The 21,729-nt window shown below is 39.0% G+C and overlaps 1 protein-coding gene across 3 annotated transcripts in view; it reads right to left on the reverse strand.

Moving 5' to 3' along the window:
• The window catches only part of PIK3C2G (phosphatidylinositol-4-phosphate 3-kinase catalytic subunit type 2 gamma), a 255,904-nt gene that overhangs the window by 23,129 nt on the left and 211,046 nt on the right, over window positions 1-21,729 (reverse strand). For 2 of the 3 annotated variants that reach the window (XM_082061159.1, XM_082061158.1), the window contains exons 28-31: window positions 21,050-21,242; window positions 20,355-20,476; window positions 15,480-15,588; window positions 7,164-7,239 (exon numbers count right to left, since the gene is read on the reverse strand). In XM_082061159.1, coding sequence (XP_081917285.1) covers window positions 7,164-7,239; window positions 15,480-15,588; window positions 20,355-20,476; window positions 21,050-21,242 — 500 coding nt within the window. Of the gene's footprint in view, window positions 1-7,163; window positions 7,240-15,479; window positions 15,589-20,354; window positions 20,477-21,049; window positions 21,243-21,729 lie in introns of those variants that run through there. The other variant, XR_014184867.1, reaches the window with a different exon arrangement.

Here is a 21,729-nt window from a genome sequence, read left to right on the forward strand (position 1 = left end):
AGGAAATTTGTGCTTGAGTATAAATAATTGGGCGGGGGGGGTGTGAGGTGGCAATAATTGATGACATTAGTCAGTATGGTTGCAATTCTTCTGTCTTGTTAAAAACATTGGATTATTTTTCTTTCTTTCATTGCCCAGCAGAAAGGAAAGAAAAAAAAAAAAAGAAAAAAAAAGAGCAAGTTTTCAGAACAGTTCCAAACAACTGTTACAGAAACAACATCTATATCTATCCTCCTCATTCTGTATTTTTCCTGTTCCAGGCTGGTTTTCATGCAGCCCATTGCTTTCATAGATTTTTCTACTAAGATTCATTTACAGAGTTTGATTCCATTCCCACTGAAATAAAACATTTTTTGGTTTCCAAGCAAGAATGATCAGTCTTATAATGTGGAAGAAATGACTAAGCATATCTTGTTCCATCTTTCTGCTGGAGGCATTGAGCCAGCTGTCTTCACTGCCAAAAAGGTGTGTCCTGGCAGCTGAGTAAGTAATGTGGCTTCCCTGTCCCACAGAGACAGCAGAGAAAATACAGATGGCTTTTAGCACAGTATAATGTATATACATTGTACAGGTAATGGTGAACACAACAGCTCTTCTTGGTATCTACCTGACCTTCTTATTTGGCAGTGCTAAGCCTGAGCAGGGTGAACGTGAGCCATTTTGCAACACTTGTCCTGAGACATGGGGTTATCCCCACGTGGCGATCACCAAAGACAGTCCAGACACTGCCTGTGTGAACTAGCCTGGTTTTACTTATGCAAACAGGACTTCATTTAATTAAACCAAGGGCTGTATTACAACCAGTATTATATATTTACAATACTTGGCAAAATAAGAACTAAGCCCTGCTAACCTTATGACAAATAGTGATCCCTGATGAGCTGGGCACTGCTCTGCCTGCCTCCCTGTTAAAGAAGTAGCTGACAGAAAAGTCCTTCTCCCCTGCATGCACACTGAGATCTGCCACCAACACAGCAGCCTGAAACCCACCACAGGGTGAGATAACGGCATGAGACAAAATGATATAGTCGTAATTAGCTCTTTAAATAGAAACATATCTTTTAAGTCGCACAAGGAATGAGAAAGGATGATGAGAACGGAAGAGCTGCCATCACACGCGAGGGTTGTGCACTAGCGAGAAGAGGCTTTTTAGAGAGTATCATTGGGACTGTTCATCCTCGATAGCAGGCAGGACTCCGACGTCGTCCTTTGAGCCTCAGCAGACACCTGTGCGCTCTCTGTTGTGCTCCTGCTCCTTCTTTTCCACATGTGTACCAGAGCTGCTGCAGACAGGGTTGTACAAGCAAATAATCAAACTCCTTCCCCTTGGCCTTTACTCTGTTATTCAGCGGAGGAGGCAGCAGAGGGGAAGTTATAGTGAATAAGTCATGTTGGCTGTATTTTTCAGAAGAAACCAAATGTGTAACCTCTGGAGTGAACACAGGCTAAAATAACTGATAAGCAGATAGCATTACAGTGTTGTCACGTACTATTGACAGCCAGAGAGCTAGTGCAATTCCCATTTACGCTAAGGAATGGAATTCAAATGAATTAAAAATATCACAGTGTTTACATACAACTGCCATATTATATTTTTTCCAGGCAGCCTGGATATCAACACTTCTCAGTTTCTGATGTTTGGATTGGAATTGTAGAATATCAATCTATCTCAAATTTCCTCCCTTTAGAGACTACAAAAATACATTTTTAATCACATCCTAATTACAGAAGGGCTGAAATAGACTCTCGAAGAATTGAAATCTTATGAAGAAATCAGTAAGCTGGGACTTAGAAAACCAAGGTGCAGTTCTTCATTTGTCATTCTCCTTTATGAACTTTGACAAATCACTTAGCCAGACTGCACTTTATTTCATTTTGTTGTGTTTGCAAATAAGGACAGAGAGGGATAGGAGATGAAAACTCCATGAACCAGACAATGCGGAGTTTTTTTCCAGGGTAACGAAAAGCCCACAAAAATAGTTTCTTCCCGACACCATGCAAAAGCTGTTTTACCATATTTTTTTAAAGTTGTGGTTCCTTTTTCCTTTAAGTGACAGCAGGAAAGGCAGAGTCCTAGATCATTAAACACTGTGTAGCATAAGGGAGTTGCGTTTTAACATAAGGGCACAATTGACTTGCGGGGCTCTGTTAATTTTGTGAATTGCAGTGGGTCATCCTGAGTGTTTTAGCAAGAGCAATAGATCTCAGGGGCTAAATTGCATCATTAGAATTCAGCTGAACACTGTGTCTTTCCTCTCATACTGGTACTACCAGTGCCTTTTTGTGAATTAAGATTTATACTGTGAGTGCTTATACCTGGTCAAGGAATTTCTCCATGGGAGCTGGCATTTTCATTTAGCAAAAAAAAAAAAAAAACAAACAAATGTTAAATAAGTTTCTAACCAAGCTGAAAATAATTAAAAACATGGGAGGGGAAGCATAGCTATTAATATTACTAAAATATTTGCTCTTGTTAGATAATAAATACAGCACTAACAAAAAAAATTTAAGAAAAAATAAAAGGAAGGTAAAGAAAAAATAACAGTGCAAGGGAATATGATAAACATGGAAGAAAATTCTATCACTTATATTTCATAATAAAAGACAGTTACTGTTAGCTGCACTCAGCTGTTACGCTAATATTTTAGGTTTTTCCCACATTCACTGCTAAATCGTAGTCTTTTTGAGACTAAGGTCATTTTAGCTTCAACTGATAATAAAATACACATACAGTAATTACTTCCAGTCTATCCAGCTTGAGCAGATGGACCTGAGCTCAGGCCCTGCGTTTTTAGGAACTGTCATGCTCTACTTGCACTCCATTATAGGCCAAGACCAAATGCTGGTCTGTTGTAGATACAGGACAAAGCTCCACTGACTTCAGCTGAAGCAAGATTTACCTCCCAGAGGTTGATTCTTTGCTCACTGGTGTCAATGCAAAAGCTGTCAAATGTCAAACGAGGACTCTAGAGTTTGGCTGCCTGCAGACAGAATGGCATTTGTAGCATTTTTCTATATGTTTTGTGCCTCTGTGTCTCAGCACTCTGTAGTGGAAGTTGGCCACCAGTCCCTACTGCAGAAAAACTCAAACACTGTGCCAGTTTGCAATCTCTTCTATCAAGGAACATTAACACTAGAAAACTGTGGGTCCTTTCTTCTTTTTGAATGACCAAATTAAGGTAATTAGTGTTCAAATTTCTACTGAAGGTGGAATGATCTTCAGAATAGCGAAGTATGCAGTTCCTTTCTCTATCTACATGGTCTTCTCTAGCATGCGGAAGAGCTACCAGCTCTATATTCTAAAATTTGTGTAATGTTTTCATTAGCAGAATTTTTAAACAAACACTGCGTTACACTTTGCACAATGCATGAGAAATATAAACAGTGGGGAAGGTGCTACACAGAGACTGACAAAATCAATAGGGAAACTATGATTTCATAATACACTGCATTTCACATGTGGACTGCAAAGCAACGTGAAAGCACTAATTAACTAAGTATCACAGCACTAGCATTAAGCAGTTAAGTATTATTCTGTATTCTGGACCCTCTGATTCATCTGAGATCCTTTTTTCTTGGTGACAGCTTGTTTTGACACCTGGCACCAAAAGATACTGGAACCTGTTTGGTTTTCCAGGGCCAGGGCTGAATGCCCCAAGCCAACCAGCTGCCTTCTTTAGCTACAGCTTGGGTTTATGAGCCTCCAATTGACCCAGCTTCAGATACTCAGCTGTAAATACCTTAACTATCTCACTGTTTTCACCCTGCCAGCCAACATGAGGTGCTTATGGCCAGCAAAACAACAGCAAAACTACATGCAACTGAAGTAGGAATGCAACTTGTGGCAAAAGCTTTACTCCGAGAATGAGCAACTGCAGCAGATTGAAACGCTATGTAACGTGATCAAAATAGCTGATTCTCCTGAGGAACTACTCAGGAAGACTGCAACTCTGCATGGAGAAGCGCACTGTACGATATTATTTTTGAAAAGCTCGGATCTTCCTTTAGAAGGACACAGAGCCAGTTTCACTGCTGTGCTGAATGGAGAGCAGCCCTTGAAATGAGTGGAGCACTAAACAAACACACCAGAACTGGACCTGGGTTGTGCACTGTTATAACGAACAGCAAAGACTTCATGATTTCATAACTTTGGCAAAACAATCTGAATTATTAATATTTTCAGGAGATACAAACTCAAGAGAAGAAAAATAAACAAGATTGATATAAGAATGATTTTGACAGATTTTCTTTCTTCTTTTTTTAAAAGGGTCTTTATAAAAGGCTGTCTGTGAAGTCATTACCTGCACTCACTCCCTTGCAGTGAGCTCAGTACAATGAAATGCTGACAATATTCAGTATAATTCAGAATTCACCCCATCGGGAGAACTGAATCAGTATTCATGTCAAAGTAAATTTAGCACCGATTTTTAATCTCTTCATTGCCAGGAGCACAGTACAAATTCATAAATTTTAATTTTTATTTTACTTTAGTAAGTGTAATTACTTACAACATTTGGAAATTAAAGCGGTGTAAGAGAAAGATGCTGTCTTGATCAAAATTCATAACCAGCTTCTATTGGGCATTCATTTTTTTTTATATTGATCCTAACTAAGACACAGATGATTTGCTTGCATAAAGGCTGAAAGAGAAATCACCAGATTAATGGAAAGCTACAGTCCGTATTAAACCTGAGATATTCTTCAAAACGGGCAAAAATTAAGGCCCTTATAACCTCATAAAGCAAGGAAAGCTGTGGGGGAAAGACATATTATTTTCACGGAAATTACTTCTCTCCTGCAGGCTCAGTGAACTTAATTCCTGCCCCAGACTGACTCTGGCATTACTACAGGCCTTACTTTCAAATGAGGAGTGTTTCAGTGCACCCTCAGCAAACAAGAGCCCCCAGGGCCACTGTGCTCTTCCCAGCAACTCCTGGTTTGCTACCTGTCAGCTTGGCATGATCAGCCACCTCCTGCCTTAGCTGGACTCGTGTCTTCTCCTTCTCACAGGACAGATGATAACAGGGTGCAGAATGCCATGCAGCAAAAAACTAAATTAGCTAGCTGGGGTATGGCAACAGTTGAACTCCAACAAAGAAGGCTGAAGCAAAGACTAACATATATGAAAATAATTTTTCAGGTGGGTAATTAGCACATGCATGGCTGGTAGCTGAGCTAGCTCATTTACAGCTAAGCTCACGCACTTTCACAGTTCACTGCAACTGATGTCTGACCAGGAGTAATCCCCTCCTCACTGACCAGAAGTGGTTCCACACCCAGAGCAACTCAGCCCATTACTCATGTTCTCTGTTTTTAGAGTCTAAACTCATTGGGTCCTGATTTGGACCCTGTGTGCTACTGGTATTCTATCGATAGATGACAGTGATTAATTTTCTAGGCCAAAGGGAGGTTTGGTTTTGTTTTGTTTTTCTCTCTTGTGTTAAACAAAGGTTTTGCCCTAAGTCTAGAACTGAAATGTCCGAACTTTAAAAGGCAGAGATCCTGAGAGGAAAAAAAATAATCCCTCTGTAACTGTACTGCTTGAGGCCAGAGACACATTAATCTCCCCTGACCAGGTTGTGACCTTCACCTCCACTACTACAGTAAACCAGCAGATTGGGTTACCTGTCACATAGCTTTTGTCAAACACTCACTAAACACATCCTTAATTCTGTTTCTTTATCCTCTTCTCTGATTTTGATGTCATTGACAACAAAAATAAAGGGCTTACCCTTCAGACTATATTGGCTTAGGACACCACTGCAGGAACTGTGAGGCTATAATTTATTTCTCAACTTTATTACAGACTCAGTTCATGCTTTTGCATAAGACCTTTACATCAAGAATCTCTGTAATAATTAGGTATCTAAATATTAGTGAAATGTCAAAATCCTTCTGAAGACCTGAGACTTTAACTCCTTTACGCCTCAGCTCACTCTTAGATGTCTGCATCTTTGGTTGAAGAGTCTACAGAGACTGGTAGCCCACAGAGCCAGACTACATGTTACATTTGAACTCTGGTTTGGATTTTCTGTGACAAGATATGGCCTTGTATATTTCTAACACCTAGAATATCTTTGCATTATCTCCTCATTCCTTTGCAAAAGTTAGAGCAACCGTTAGTAATTTCCAATAGACATAATGGATTTAATATGATAATGGCATGCCCTAATCAAATAAACTCTACACAGGGGGAATCTTCCAAAGGCTGAGAAGCCGGAATGGGATTTATTTTGTTCTGATGGATTTAAAAAAATGGTCCCAGCAAAAGAGATAATGAAGCCCCTGTCTGCAGAGAGATTAAATTAACTTAATGGACATGCAAACTAAATATGCAGAGATACTTGCACTCCTTGTTGAAATGCAGATAACTAGTGATCTTGGAAACTATCCTATCACTTGGAGCATGTACCAACCAGCTAAATTATTGTGGTGCACAGTGCAGCTGCAGGCTTCTCTAAGAGATTTTATTTTGCCTAAAAACTGCCTACAGAAGATTATTCTCAGTGCAGAACTAGTGCAGTGGAAGACAATAAACATTCACAGTTTACATTTTACGGTTTATGCTTTGGCTCTTAATGCTGTAATACCAGAGATTAGATTAAATTAGGTGCTGGAAGAGAAGCGGGAAATGGGTTAAGTATTCAGATAGGCTAAAGGAACAATGCAGAATCTCATTTAGTAAGAAGTGAATTACCACTATCATTAATAATGTATGCCTAGGCATTAACATAATGTTCTGTTATTTACCTGCTCCACTCACTGTGGAAATGACTTTAGAAGTCATCCCTAATTTTCTTTGCTTGTCCAAGCACACATTGTGCTTTGTCATTACTTAGATCCTTTCTTGCAGATTCTTCTCTGAAGATCTTGTTTTGTAGAACAAGAAACCCACCACAGTTTGTGTAAATAGGCTTTTACTCTGCATATAGGTATGTTTATTCAAGAAGAAATGAAGCAAGGCTGAGGAGAATATGCCAAAGCAAGCTACTAACACATTTTCAGAGACCTCAAGAAATCAGGAATTATCTTTTAGTATCTTTATATTATATTTTTTAAAAAATCAGCCACCTAAACACTTTAGAGTCACCTTTGCATTATTATATTTAATATTATTAAAGAAGTTCTTCTTAGAAAACAAATAAGACTGGTAATCCACGTACCTAAAGTCACAGGTGATGAATCTTCCGCCAAGGTCTTTTTGGACCAATTCAGGAAGAAACTGAGTACAAGCTCATTCTGAAATAAAACAAAAATACTTTAGGGAATATCATATGTTGTGCTCTGTTTCTTAAATTATTCCCCTCTGAGCAGATTGCTGGTAGGCTTCTAACGTGTATACTTGGGTTAGTGATGAAGGGGATCTGTTCCCTTCTGATCATGGGCAAGGACCCCAGGGAATGATTTCCATACCGGCACTGGGAAGACAATGGTGCCCCTTACCACTGGCCCAGGGATGCTGCATTGGTGACTACCTGGCCCCCTTCTGTGAACACACTCCCAAACAGCAATGATGTGGGCCCTAGATTTGCATCCTTGCTTGACCCCCAGTGTCTTGAGATATGTATTAGCAGTTGCAACTACTTTTACAGAGCAGCCCATCTGTGAAGCAAATGCAGGAGAACGTCTTTACTGTGTATTGTGTAGTCAGCGTGAAATTTGCCCTTGGCACAGGACCGACCCCAAGCATCTGACCTAATGTGTGCCTCCCCAAGGCAGAGATACTGTGCACACCTCCCTCACATGGCGGCTTAATGGACATCCACACAGAAAAGCTCCATACAGAGTAAACTCCTACCCGAAACCAACAGGGAGTGAAAGGGATGATCATATTTTGCCATCCTGTTTAAAAGAGTGATCCACCTTACATACTACACTATAACTTTTATTTGTATGTACTGACCTGTACTGCTCTACTGAACATATATAACAAGTAGTTACATTCAACTGTATAGAATTAAAACAATAAATCAAATCCCCAGATTTGAGTATTGTGCAAGGCAATAAAAGGTGAATTCTGAAATGGACTCTTATGATTCTGAATCATAGGTGGACAGTAATTGCATTTTATTAGCTTTTTCATAAAACTGTATTTGGGAATGTCCATTCTTTAGGATGGTTAGAATTGTTACATTCATACTGATCTTACTTGGGCTGACACTGTAATGAATGGGTAGAACAAGAGGCTTTTCAGATTCTAGTATTAAAATGTCACTATTGTTTTTTTCCAGGCCATGGAAAATAAGGTGTCTCTTATCAGCAAGATGCACTTCAAGTAGCATTTGACAAGATGTGGCACGCTTTGTGCAAGGAAAAAGGAAAAGTAAGACTTCAGTGCAGCTAGTGAGGAGTTAACGTGTGGTTACAGCAGACAGAGGAACGAGATGTGTATGTTCAGCACAGAGACAATACTAAGCAACCTGGATTTATTTTAGCAGTTGCCTTTTATTTTTCATTCTACTGTTTGTAATTTTTCCTCCCACACTGATATTTTCTTTAAAAGAAAAATAAGGGGGGAAAAAAAAAGGATAAAAAAACAGAATTATTTTCCTGGAATTCAATGACGATCCTTAAGCCATTAGCAGTCGACTGCCAATATACCTGTCTGTTCTGAGCATGACTAATTATTCTCTCATCTCATAAGGACAGCTTACAGGGGAAAGCCAATACACTTGCTTCGGCTTCCAGTAGCTTTAAACAGCCAAGTTATTTGCTATGGGACCTCCATGTACTCTATCAGCACAAGTTCCAAGTCTAGGAAATCTCAGGGGTTAAAAGCAAGTATTTTTGGCCCCTCAGCCTTTATTTGACAGCATGAATATAAGCAGAGAAACTTAAGTAGCCCTTTGAGTTCAAAGATCTTGAGAGAAGTGGGCAGGAGGGGGAAGTAAGGATACACTGACTTGAAAGAGAAATAAAAAATTCTGCACTGAGCAGCCTGGTGTTCTGCTTCCTCTCTGCTTAATCGTTCAGCAATAAATGGAAATATATGAACAGTGAGGTTTGTAAACAGGAGGTGCAAAGGTTTCAGGTGATAGTTCCAAATTCTAATTTCTAAAGGAGACAAGACTCTGAGAAAACAACACTTGGCTTAAGAACAAAAGTGGAATTTGTGCAGATCTCACATCAGGAATGAACACAACAGGCTTGTATATTGCTGATGCCACAGCACTGATTTCAAAGCTCTCCCTGTCTGTGTCCATTGTACTCAACAGGTATTGAAGTATATGGGGAAGCAGCAAGGCTGTTAGCAAACGGAAAGGAAAAACATAACAGGTCAGGTTGCAGGGGCAGATGTAGCAGTCCATCCAAGGCAAAGTGCTTCAAAAGCAATGGAGATGATCTCCCACATGTTTGCAGAAAAAGGCATATTGCACACTGTTATCCACAAGACAGCAATTTCTCCCTGACCTGTGTTAATCTGCATGTTGCAGAACTCCATCGTTTAGATTTTCACCAGCAAAGTGTGTAAGGATCTTCTGAAGTTTACCCTTTGCCTGCAGACCACCAAAGCACAACTTGAACTTTCAGATTTTTACTAAATCAATTGGACTCCTGTCAATGGGACTGAAGTGTAGGCTTAGAGTTAAACATGCATCTAACTACAGTGCCAGAAACAGGCACTTCAGGGCCTTTAACATATGTATGATCAAAACCACACTGTATTTAGGTGGATAGAGTCCACTTCCAAACAAACAATTGTTTTTACAAAGATATAACCACAGGTGGGAACCTTAGAGACCCCATGAGAGTTTTGGTAGATAGGCAGGCACTGAGGATGACCATAGGCACTCACCTACCTTTTTTTCCCTTGAATTATTGCCTTTAAATCAGTAAGTGGAGATTCCCTAAAATATTGCCCATTTGGGGATTTTTCGAAAAGCCTCCTATCACTTGTCTAGCCATTCTTACCTAATAAGACAGCAATCTTTAGCAGGTAGCGCTGATTTTTTTCCAGGTCACTCAACATTAGTCTATTGGGGAGCAGCCAGGTATGTATGGGTGCATCAGTGCTATGCCGGCTAGAACTCATGCATGACCTTTATTCAGCCATTGAATTGAAAAGGGACAAATTCCACCTTCACTCACATGAGACTACAACATAAATACCCTATTTAAGTGACGTTAGGGGAGCTGGCACAGCCCTGAAAAACTGTAGCATGGTAGAATTTGTCTACTGCTCTCTATCAGAGCCTAACTAGACAAGCACTCTGCTGTTAGTGAAACACAGCCAGATTTCAAGCCAGATTTAATTTTGTTCAAAAGAAAAGCAGCCTCTCCTCTGCTTTCAGCTTTCTTTTCAGCTGTGTTAAGAGCAGATTTGGGGTCAGAGAACACCCATGCACCTGTTATACTTTAACAGGATGGAGAATCAGCAGGAAAGAAAGAAACCAGAAAAAGCTGACCTTGCTGCAGCTATTATAGCTTCAGGAAAGAACAGTGGAAAAGAGGGGACTTTGAACCCTGCCCATTTTGGCTCTGCTGGATGTCTTGCTGTGGGAGTATAGGAGTGGGTGGAAGTTTAAGGGACCCATATACCTTGGGTGCACTTTGTACCACCACATTATGTAGCTCTATACAGGCACTGCCGGACCTATTTTCTCATCTCTGCAAAGCCCAAGTAGCACCAGTGGACAAAATACAAATGAAATATGGGAAGCTCTTATCAAACTTGTTTACTTTTATAGTGTAAAACATTAGTCACTCTAGAACAATGCTGTGGGCCTGGTTTTCACTATATGCTTGAAAACAAGTGAACAGAATTTACAATCATTTCCATTTACATCCTCTTTAAAGCCCTTTTACACATCCTATAATTCACCATAAAACTGCTCACAGAACCTATCCATACCTGATACACTGTCACTGTTTGCTTACCTGGTTGCACTAAGTTTATATTTGGACCCAAAGTCTTCAGATAATTTGGACACTTAAAGAGAAAATTTTTATAGAGGTACCCAGTATACCCCATTTCTTTCTACTGTGCACTTGCACTTACTATAATGTTCACTAACACCCCCAGCATCACAGAGACACTCCCTCAAACATCCAAGCCCACCAAACTTGCACACAAAACTAATCTACATGAAAGATGTGGGACAAATAACAAATGTTTATTCAAGGCAATGTAGTTTTGCAAGATCAGTAGTGTCTAGGGTTATCAATAACAATATCCACAAATTAAATGTCACTTCTTTTAAATGATAAGGGATGGGAAGATTATCTATAGAAACTTACTAGCTGGGTGATAGTACCAAATACAGGTTGCTATATAAAACATTGGTTTAGACTCAATTTTAGACTTTTCATTTGCAACGCCCAAGACAGGTACAAGTTGTCTTTTCAAGATAAGCATGAAGACATTCAGCTTTGTGAATGCTGCTGTTTGACACCAGGGCCAAGAGCAAACTAAATTAATGGAGCCTTACATTGCTTTTGTGTCCCCTGGGAGCGTACAGCCCTCTTACAATACAGCATTAAAATGACAAGCCACTAGTGCAGCTCTAATTTATATGATATGTTATGAGATTTGGGCTGCAATCTCCATTCAGCCCATCACTCAGCTGGAGTTAACAGGGAAATAGAGAAAAATGTAGAAGTGGTGAACAGCTGCTGCTTTTTCTCACAGATTTGATTTATATGTTGATAATGCACATTTTTGTCCTCCTCCATATTACCAACCTTCAATTTATTGTTTCTTGATGCTCGACCTATTACTGGTTGTTTTGCCACTTAATGAAGCAAAACTCCAGGAGTCCAAACATTGTTGAGTGCGTTGCCTTGCTGATCTAAAAGATCCAGGCATTTCAACACATGCAGCTGATCAGCCAGTCGGCAACGGTGCAACTGGCACAAAACTAAATATTCTTGCAGGGCAATCACATATATTGCTACTGGTTTGGGGGTGGGGGGCGACAGTAGAATGAAAATAAAAAAGGTGCCAAAACCTGATTTTGATCCTGTTCTAAAGGATTCAATATGACAAGGAAGGTGCATCAACTTCTGCTTTTTAGTGATTGATGTAATGAATATAGCTTGTTGTTAATGCATATAGTCTGGTGGTGTAGTTATTTATAACTGAGTGCTAACCTGAATTTAGAAAAAGCACTCCTAGGAACTCTTTAATGAATGTCTAAGAGGAAGTCAATGAATGAGACGGGTGCTTGAAGTATACCACAGACTTAAAAAAACGCTGTGAATAAGGATGGGCATGAGCACATTTAAGCATTTCAATGGCCGCAACAGCAAATACCTCCATCAGCTCATGTTTCCGCATTTCTTTGATATGATACTAAAATGCAGAGATAGAGGTGGCTTGAAGTTTCTATTCCTTAAATAAGGGTTTGAAGAAACATTTAATTCCATTTGAGCTAAAGTGCAAATGAGAAGGCGGCTACTTTCCACCTCTCCTCCTTCATTCAAACAATTTAGCAGAAAAGGTCAGTGACATTCTGACCTGCTCTTAATTATAACACAATTTTCATAATCAGAACTTTGTCTGGACTAAAAATCATGCACTTAAGGCATGACTGAGGAAGGAATTTGGATATAATCCAATTCTTTCTTTATTTCTAGGATTTTTAATTCCTTATTTCATAGAACCAAGCATGTAGTCAGTCCTGTGTGGACTGGACTAAACTTTTCAGAGCTGAAAATGGTGTCTAGTCAATCAGGGTAACGTGTTTACAGTGACAGCAAGGGTATATTATAAAAAAATAAATAAATGGTTTTCTCTCCATCTCAAACAATGCTCCGGTGTACCATACAGTTACAATACAGCTATGATACCATACAGGTACAATTCAGCAGAAAGAAATGACTGTCAAGAAAGTAAAGGCAATCCTATTGTACAGGCACTTGCTCTTACAAGATTTCTTCACAAGTTTCTGAATTAATTATTTATTCTTACATAGTTTTACTATTTTATAGGAATGACAGTTCGGTAATGCTTGAGAAAAGACAACTCACTAAATGGTTTTGGTCAGGCTCCCTAGCAATTTAAGAAAAAGGAGAAATTTGACTGCAAAGTTGTCCAAGGCACAAAGAGAGAAAAAATAATTGTATTTATTTTGATCAAGAAAGCCTCCTAGCTTGGCTTTCTGCTCAAAGCAAAACCAAGAAGACACCATGACATTTTCAAAAAAGCCATACCAAAGAGAAAAGTAAAAAAGAAGACTTCAGCTGGGAATACAAAGGAAATTACCACCTGACTAGGCTCCTTGTTCTAAGTGGGTCAGAACACATCAGTATTTTCTAAATTTCTCACATCTCCCAGCAGGAGAAGCATATTGAAGTAAAAATAATGATTCAATGTTTATAGAGTATCAATAACCTTAAAGGTTATCATCTAGAATTGCAGGTTAGCTGCATGGTGGTAAGCAAGACGTTTTCCAGCATGCAATAGCACTTTACTGATGGAAACAATCTGTTCTTTACTCCATTTATTATTGTGCCCTCTGAGTCCGGCACACCAGTAGCTGTGCAGCCCAGCACAAAATTGTTTTTTTCTCCTCATGGCTCAGCACTACAGGGTGTACCAGGCTGGAACAGTTTTCAGCAGCTTGATAGTCCAGCATGTCTGTAGAGCCCCTCTGGCCTCATTCAGAGTCACACCAGCGCATTTCCTAAGAAGATCTGTCCACAGTTCCCTCTGGATTCCCAACTTGTGGTTGTGCCCCTGTATCCCAGCAGCAATGTGCTGGGAGAACTTACCCAGCTCCATGGGTGTGTGCTGCAGGACCATAAAGGGAGGGGGAAAGTCATGAGAAAGCCCATGGCAAGGCTGCGTGCTCTGGCTGATTATCAGCCCATTCACAGACCATGGAGCAGGAGGAAGAGGAGAGCTGCTGTGTGTGACCGGGAAATGTTCTTATTACTATCCCAGGGCTTTAAGCAGCCTAATTTTTCAGCCATAGATTAGGCTTCTACATAGGAGTGCTTGGCCGAAATTGAAAATCCATGTACCTTACATCAGAAGATACAGAGCTCTTCATTTCTAGGTCACTGGTTTATATCAGTTTTTCCTCAGCTGTGATCAAAAGGTGCTAATGTAAAATAAACACATGACCCTAACATTAGTGACAGAAATTGCACAATTAACCCCAGCCTGTGCAGTTTATTTGGCAAGGTCAGTCAAGGGAGCAATCCCATACACCCAAGTCAGCTGTCCATGCCAAATTAAGTGTAACTCCATGACACAGATATTATATACCCTCTTTGTAAATCTTCTCTATTTCAACTCAGGACACAGAATTTAGACTTCTATTAATAAGAAAATGCCTGTTTGTTTTATATATGGACAATTTCCACTTCAATCTCTATTACACAATCACAGATGGGAAAGTTACATAGTTAGGCAACAAACATTTTTCTCCTTCTGCAAGACGATAGAAATTTGAAGAAAAAAAAAAATAAATCTGTCATATCCTCTTTTGGCATCCTAGACTGTCTATGCTTTTAGACCAAATCAGCCTGAGTGTGTACTATAGCTCTGAGGCCAGGGGACATGACATGGCTCACCTGGTAGAGGCCCAAGCCCTGCCAGAGAACATGATAACAGCAAAACAGCAGTGCCAACGCACGAGCTCGTGCCCTGGCTCCCTTGCATTTACTAGGCTCTACATAAGTTTAGGGTCTAACGCAAAGCACCTCCTGGCAGCTTTCCTGACAACTGCTGGTCTCTGGAAGATGCTTCTTTCTCTCAGACCCTGGTGTCACTATCAGTGATTGACCATTCAGCTTCCAAAGTGATGCAGCGCAATGATTTAACATCCCCTCCCGGGGTGCAGGGTGCCTGCTGGTTACTCTTGGCTCTGGCTTTAATGTTGCTGAGGTGCATAAGGCTTTATACTAAGCCAGGCAATGAAGAGTCACCAATTGTTACCATTGTAACTTCCTATTTTTAAACAAGAGGAAAACATCAAATCTCAGAAAACGATAATGAATTAAAAAATGAGAAAACACCAGTTTTAATGGACACAGTGTACCATTTGATCACATTGAAACATTCTGGTTTTGGTCTTATGTTTGAAAAACAATTTCTAATTCACGTTAACTTAAATTTTGAAATGAAGAGTATTTCTGGGCTGAAATAATGTAACTTTTTATTTAAAAACTGTCAAAATCAGACTTTTCAATATTTCAAAACTTACTCCTTTGCTAGACATTACATTCCTCAGAACCTACTTCTTACTGTCAAAAATTCAGTGAATCACTACTTTTGGATGGCAGCAAAGGAAGACAATTTAAAAAAAAAAATGCCCTGCCAGGTCTAATAAACTATTTTTCAGTTATTCTTGTCTTTCTCTTAAGATCTGATAAATGCTACAATGGCTCCACCTCAAAACGGCTGCATAAGAAGTCATGTCATTTATGTAATTTATTTTTTTTCAAATGAGGACATGCAAAGCTTCCTGAATCTTTTGTTAAAATGCTACTAAAAGTCCTATTAAAATAAAATAAATACTGGAAGTGCTCACATTAGCCAGTTTCCTGGGTCCACTTAATAGCTGCTTCAGATAGAGATTCAAATCCTTGACTCTTTTATGTTCGAGATCTGTAAAAGGTAAATGCCATGAGTGGGGAAACCTGCAAAAGAAGAATATTCATAAGTATAACTCTCGTATTTGCTGCAAATATTTCTAGCTCTACTTAACAGAAGAAAGTTAACATTTTCAAAGAATTTTTGCAGGTAGGGGAAGGGATGGGTGCAGTGTCCAGTGAACTGTTTACTTCCTGACTCTGGTTCTTCTAATAATTTGCTGATGTGCTGTTTCATACTGTACCTATTTTTCTAAGTCATTAATTAAAAAAACAAGAAAACAAAACAACAACAAAACCAAACCAAAACAAACAAAAAAACCCCCAACAAACGAAAACCAAAAGACACAAACAAAACCCATGAACAAATGAACAGCAAAACCCAATCAAACAAAAAACTCCAAACCTACAAAACACTTATTTGCATTGTATTATGATATCTAAATAGCTCTAAAAATAAGTGTCCCTTTCTGATCCCAGGAAAATGACACCCTCTCCATTTTTTGCACTGTGCATAGCACAATAGATCTGTGATCTCAACCCTGGGCTCATGCTGTAGGAACCCTTACCATGAAACACAGAATACCCAAGTCTGACAGCAACAATGTAACGTTTTAAGAATATATCATTGCTTGCCTTTTCACCTCAGCTATTTAGAGTGTAGATTAAGTTTTTCAGAGCAGGTCCCTGATCCTATATGTAATTTCAGGGAAGAGCATAATAAAAGTAATACATGAAAACAGATGATCATCACAATAACAAAATCAATCCCAACAAAAGCAATAACAATAGTAATGTTCTTGCTGAATTTTTATTAAGATTAATTTCATTTCAGTTTAGTAAATAAACAACACATGCATAGAATGGCCTTATGTCAATTTTCAAACGGTCTGGTGATTGAAAATGTCAAAATCCCACATTTTTTTTACTTGAATCATCTTTGCATTTTAGAGACAACACACATTAGATCAGTCAAATGGTTGGATTTTTAACAATACACATAATTAATTTATATTAACCTTGCCCTGACAAGGACTATTTCTCTCTCAAGTTGAAGGGGCATTAGAAAAGCTATCTGTGCTAAATTGCATGTCATGGGTTTTGCGATATGGATTGCTAATATTGGGATTCATAACTAACATTATGCTTTATGTCCCCCAAACTGGGTGATATAGAATGGCAGAAGTTTTGATCTGGTTGTATTTCATGTTACAAAGTCACTGCAAAGAGTTAACTGTGTCTTGTTTACAAATCTCTTTTTTTTTCGTACAACCTTGTTTATCCACTAGATCTCAAGAGATATCTGAAGGCTTCAGACAAATGGCTAAAGAGACACTTAGCAGTGAAATACACTGCAAAGAGACACTTGGCCAGCCTTTGAAAGGCAGGTGGTCAGGTCCTACTTTGCACAGGTTTCACCCAGTTCCAGAGTTCAGTGCTAAGATCTCATCAGCTTTTCAAAGGCCAGCCAAATAGCAACACAGTACTGGAGGGAACACTGGCCAGCTTCGCAAGCCACCCAGCTATAAAAATGGTAAATAGCAGCCTCACCTAGTGAAAATAAAATGAATGAAGATGATTAACCCACAGTTTCTGTTACCAAGAGATTCAGTGTAATTAGATTTTATGAACTGTAATTAGACCTATTGGGTTGGGCTTTTTTAAGCTTGTTTTGTAACAGAAGGCCTTCTATGAAGAGAATACTGATTAACAAGATATTTTGATACTTTTTAGAAGCATACAGATCTTTGCTGGTCTTATGTAATAATTCTGAGGAAGAACTCAGCACTGGTATAACTTAGTCTGCAATTAGACCAGCAAGGGGCCAGGATGATAGCAACTATGTATATATGACCTTTTGATTATTTTTGCCTATAGCACTGAAAGATCAGTGCTCAGTTATGGGCTGCACAAATGAATAAAAAGAGGTAATTCTTGCCTCACAAAATTACAGTGGCAGGACACATAATGAGACAGGGGAGGTGATATGACCCAGGATCATGATATATAGGAGCTGCACAGATAAAAATAGAGCTCAGGTCATTTGGCACACATAGTTGCCCTGTGAACGTTTCGGGTTCCTCTGGAGCACAAAAAGGACTTCTTTCAAGAGACAGTAGGGAGGATTTGTTTGGAAGCAGCTTAAAATTAATGAGGCTGTATAAAACAAAGAAAGGATTCTGGCTGTAAAATGTAGGCCCTTGGAAGATGCATCCTAAGCACAGCAGCCAAAGCGAGGACAGAGAAACTGCCAATTGATAGCACCAATAACTCTGCTGCAGTGAAGGACAGTGTGAACCCTGTGGCAGTACTGACACTTTTTTAAAAGGCCTTCATGCTTTCGCTGAATTGCGCCTCCGGCTGCAACTGACCTTGCACTTGTGAACACACTTGTGTTTGAACAGGTAACTTCCCAAGATAATTTTGAACTTTGCATTTACCTTAAGTAGATCAGAAAAATAGAAACTTGCACCACACGCAGACATCCTGCATTGCAGATTCCATTCCCTACTCACTAGCTTGAAGAACATTCTGTATATGAATTAAATGTTTGTTTGGATTAAATGATTTTTTGCCTTTCAAAAAACAATAATTAAACAGAATTAATACTCTGTCTGAAACCAAACAAGAGGGGAAGATGCTGGAGTGCAATGGCTTGCTTGTGGCAGCTGTGCTTTGACTTAAAAATATGGGCTGAATGTTTACATGCCAATAGCAAATTTCAGATACTCTGAACTCTGAGGTTTTGCCAGTATTTAGCACTTGTATGAAGCAGACTCATATTGCATTATTTTCTTCTAATGAGACATGAATATATATAATTTCATGAATCAATACAAAGCAGTAACCAAATCCTTTCTGTTAGCAGTTCCAATTACTCTAGTAGTATTAGACATTTTACTTTTAAATCATACATTTCAAACTGATTTTGTGGTTACATTATGGAACCAGGCTTTTTCTTTCCTTTGAAGCATCTGCTATTGGCCAGAGCCGGAGCTTTGTAACACACAGACAGACTAATGGTCTGATAGGGTACGGCAGTTTCAGTGATAACTTCCTATAAAGAAATAATTAGTTTTTATTATTAGAATAAAAGCTGGAATACATGAAAAGCCTCAAACTGATGTTCTGTTAGAAAATAAACCAAAACTTTAACATTAAAGAATATACATATAAAGAAACATCATAAAATGAATTACTTCAACACAGTCTTGGGGAAAGATCATACAGTGACAGGTTACTGCTGGGACTGCATTATGACAAGAAAGCTCTGGAGCTCTTAGACACAGCCTCAGTATATGCAGATTAGCTCTCTGTGAGTTCTGGAACTCTCTTTTGCAGTGAAAATGTTGTGAGGGATTTTATTAAAGCCAGATTTATCTGAAAAATGGCTAGTACTATTTTTGAAATTCACTACAGGGTTTCTGAGGTCTACGCATTTCTAAACAGAAATATATTTTCCTTCAAAGGCCTCTGCTCACCACAGGAAAAAATCAGAAATAGGTACTTGTTAAATATTTTATTTTATGACCTAATAGTTAGTGTGCAAACATCTCCAAATCAAAACCATGACGCAAGCTGCTTCAGAATTCAGTGAAATTCAGATTCTTACCAACTGCTGCAAACCAGTTCATATGAGCCAGTCATAATGAGTAAAATTGGAGTCAATTAAAATGCCCTCAAGGTAGGAGATAGATACTCTGGAATTAATTAACCTAACACCATTTAACTGAATGCCTCTCACAAACATGGGAGAATATCAAATTTGTATCTGAAATTTGTGGAATTTTGTGTTTTAAGTCAAAACCATGTTGTTTGTGGCTATTTATCCCTCGTCAAACCTCAAAGACCTTTCTATTTTTCAAGCATATCACTTGAATCTTAGCTTGATTCAAGTAAATTGCTTGCCTTTTTGGCCAGCTTTATGATTTATTCTAGACTGAGCTTGAAGAGGGGTTTGTATTAGATGAGTCAGCATGACTTGTTTAAGAGAAGACTACTTTGTTCTCAATGGTGTATGCCATAAAATGTATATGATATTTGTAGAACACATAACTTCACTTGTATTACCCAAGCCATGGACAATCGCTACGTGAGGCAAAGCTGTTTCACATAAGACAGAAATAAACTGTGGGACTCATTGTCCCAGGAAACTGTGAATAAGATTCAGAATATGAAAAGCAGGAATAGACATGCACATGGATAAAAAATAATATTCAGAATTATTGAAACTAATTCTAGCATATTTTTCAAGAGATATGAAACTGAATGAGAGCAAGGAACAAAGTATTGTTTTGGGGGGCCAGGATAGTACGTAAGATTATTGTGTATTTCTCAGCAGAGGAATATGTGCATCTTTTTGTAAAAAGGTTGATCATGTCTGCCAGTGTCAGAGATTGGCTTGTTTCTGTTCTGACCCCGTGTGAACATTCCCATCTCACTTTAATATATGGATATTACTATAGTTTTGATCAACATCATGAAGAAAACAAAAACTATTAAAGGCCTTATCATGCCTTTAATGAAGTCAATACCACTTACCCTTTGATTTCAGGAATAGTTATGTCAGGCCCAAGCTGTTCCCCCCTTCTCTTCCCATTAAAAAAAAGGAACAGTGAAATACACAGAAGTTAGACTGTCACAATGGTCTATGATTCCATTTCTTGTGGGTCTGAATGAAAGCCTTGATAGAATATGTCGCATTGCCTTTGTGTTTCTAAAAATATGTCTGCCGTACATTTTCTCACATTTTTATCTGTGCACAGAGAGAACCATTTAACAGCAGAATAGCATTTGCTAATATGCTGCCTTACTCTGGGAGGGCATGTGATGGAAATTGCTTCTGGAGGTCGCTATGAAGTTTTGAGAACTGGTCAAATGATTTTTCCACAAAAGTGACCACATTGCAGGTTTGCACCACCTGGACTAGATACAGCTGTATTGGGAAAAAGGAAAAGGCAGAAAAGAGAAATTATCAGAGAGGCACATTAAAATAAATTGTACAAGGGAAAATATAGGGTGATTTTAACAAAGAAAAACCTTTCTTTAATGTAGTGCCAAGTGCCAGAGAATTCAGTCTGTAATTTATAGTCTTTGCTGCACAGAAAGAGAAACTTGCCTGGATAGCATACAACTGAAACACTGAAAGATCACTGCAGTGTGTGAAAACTAATAACGCACCATTAAAGCATCATATAACAGCCTCCGATTTCTATTAGGCTTCCTAATTTTGTGCCATGCTTTCCTTCTGGATGCTTTAATTAGATCTTGATTTATTTTTCACTATAGGGCATGAACTGTTCTCCTTAATGGCTCCCTGCTAATAGCTGTCTGCCTGGCGTTCTTTCTCTCTGGTAGCTCATTGCTTATGGCACCACTGTTCATCCTGTGATCCTTTTAATGTGGCACAAGCACATCTTCTGTAAAGGAGGAGGGAGAGTATACAAGCTCACAAAAGAGTCATTAAAGATCAAGGCAAATGAGGGCAAGCAAATAACATAATACATACAGGGTCAGACTTTTTGTTGAAGCCCAAAATGGTGGCTCTTGTGATTGACTTCTCTGCATGCAACATCATCCACTCCTGGGCGTCAGTCTCTGGAGCTGGAGGCTTTGCAGAGGCTGCCATTGACATCTGTACAAGTGTGTGGATCAAGTTATTGAGTTTAACAGGAAAGCACTCCAAACTTTCCTTTATTTTCCTGAAGAACAAATAAAGAGAAGAGGTGCTATTTATGCAACTGTTCTGTTTCTCTTTTTTGATCCTTGGTTTTATGGATACAAGAACCACCCCCCCCCCCCTCCCCCCCAAATTCTAAAACATACCTCACAGGCACATGTACCTACATACACTCCAGTCATCATTATTTGCAGAAACAGAGCATATCCAGCCCCTGAGCTCTACTGCTTAAAGGAGTCCTTTTGCTAAAGCCTGTCTCATGGTTTACCTTGAGGTAGTTATTCTTCATGAGCTGGATACCATAAGTTTCTTTTGGACAACAGAGACAGATAGAACATTTCTATATGTGTTCTGAGGAGTTCCAGGGTAGAACAATACGTGTTCGCTTCAACATGCAGGAAAGAGCATCCTAGCACTTACTTTTTGTTTACACTAACCTCACATGGACTTGCACGTGTTTGCAGAAGGCTCTTGCATCCAGTTCATGATTTAGCTGTGCATAATATGTT

This window comes from Streptopelia decaocto, assembly GCF_964273445.1.
Source record: "Streptopelia decaocto genome assembly, chromosome: 1".
Classification (NCBI taxonomy): Eukaryota; Metazoa; Chordata; class Aves; order Columbiformes; family Columbidae; genus Streptopelia; species Streptopelia decaocto.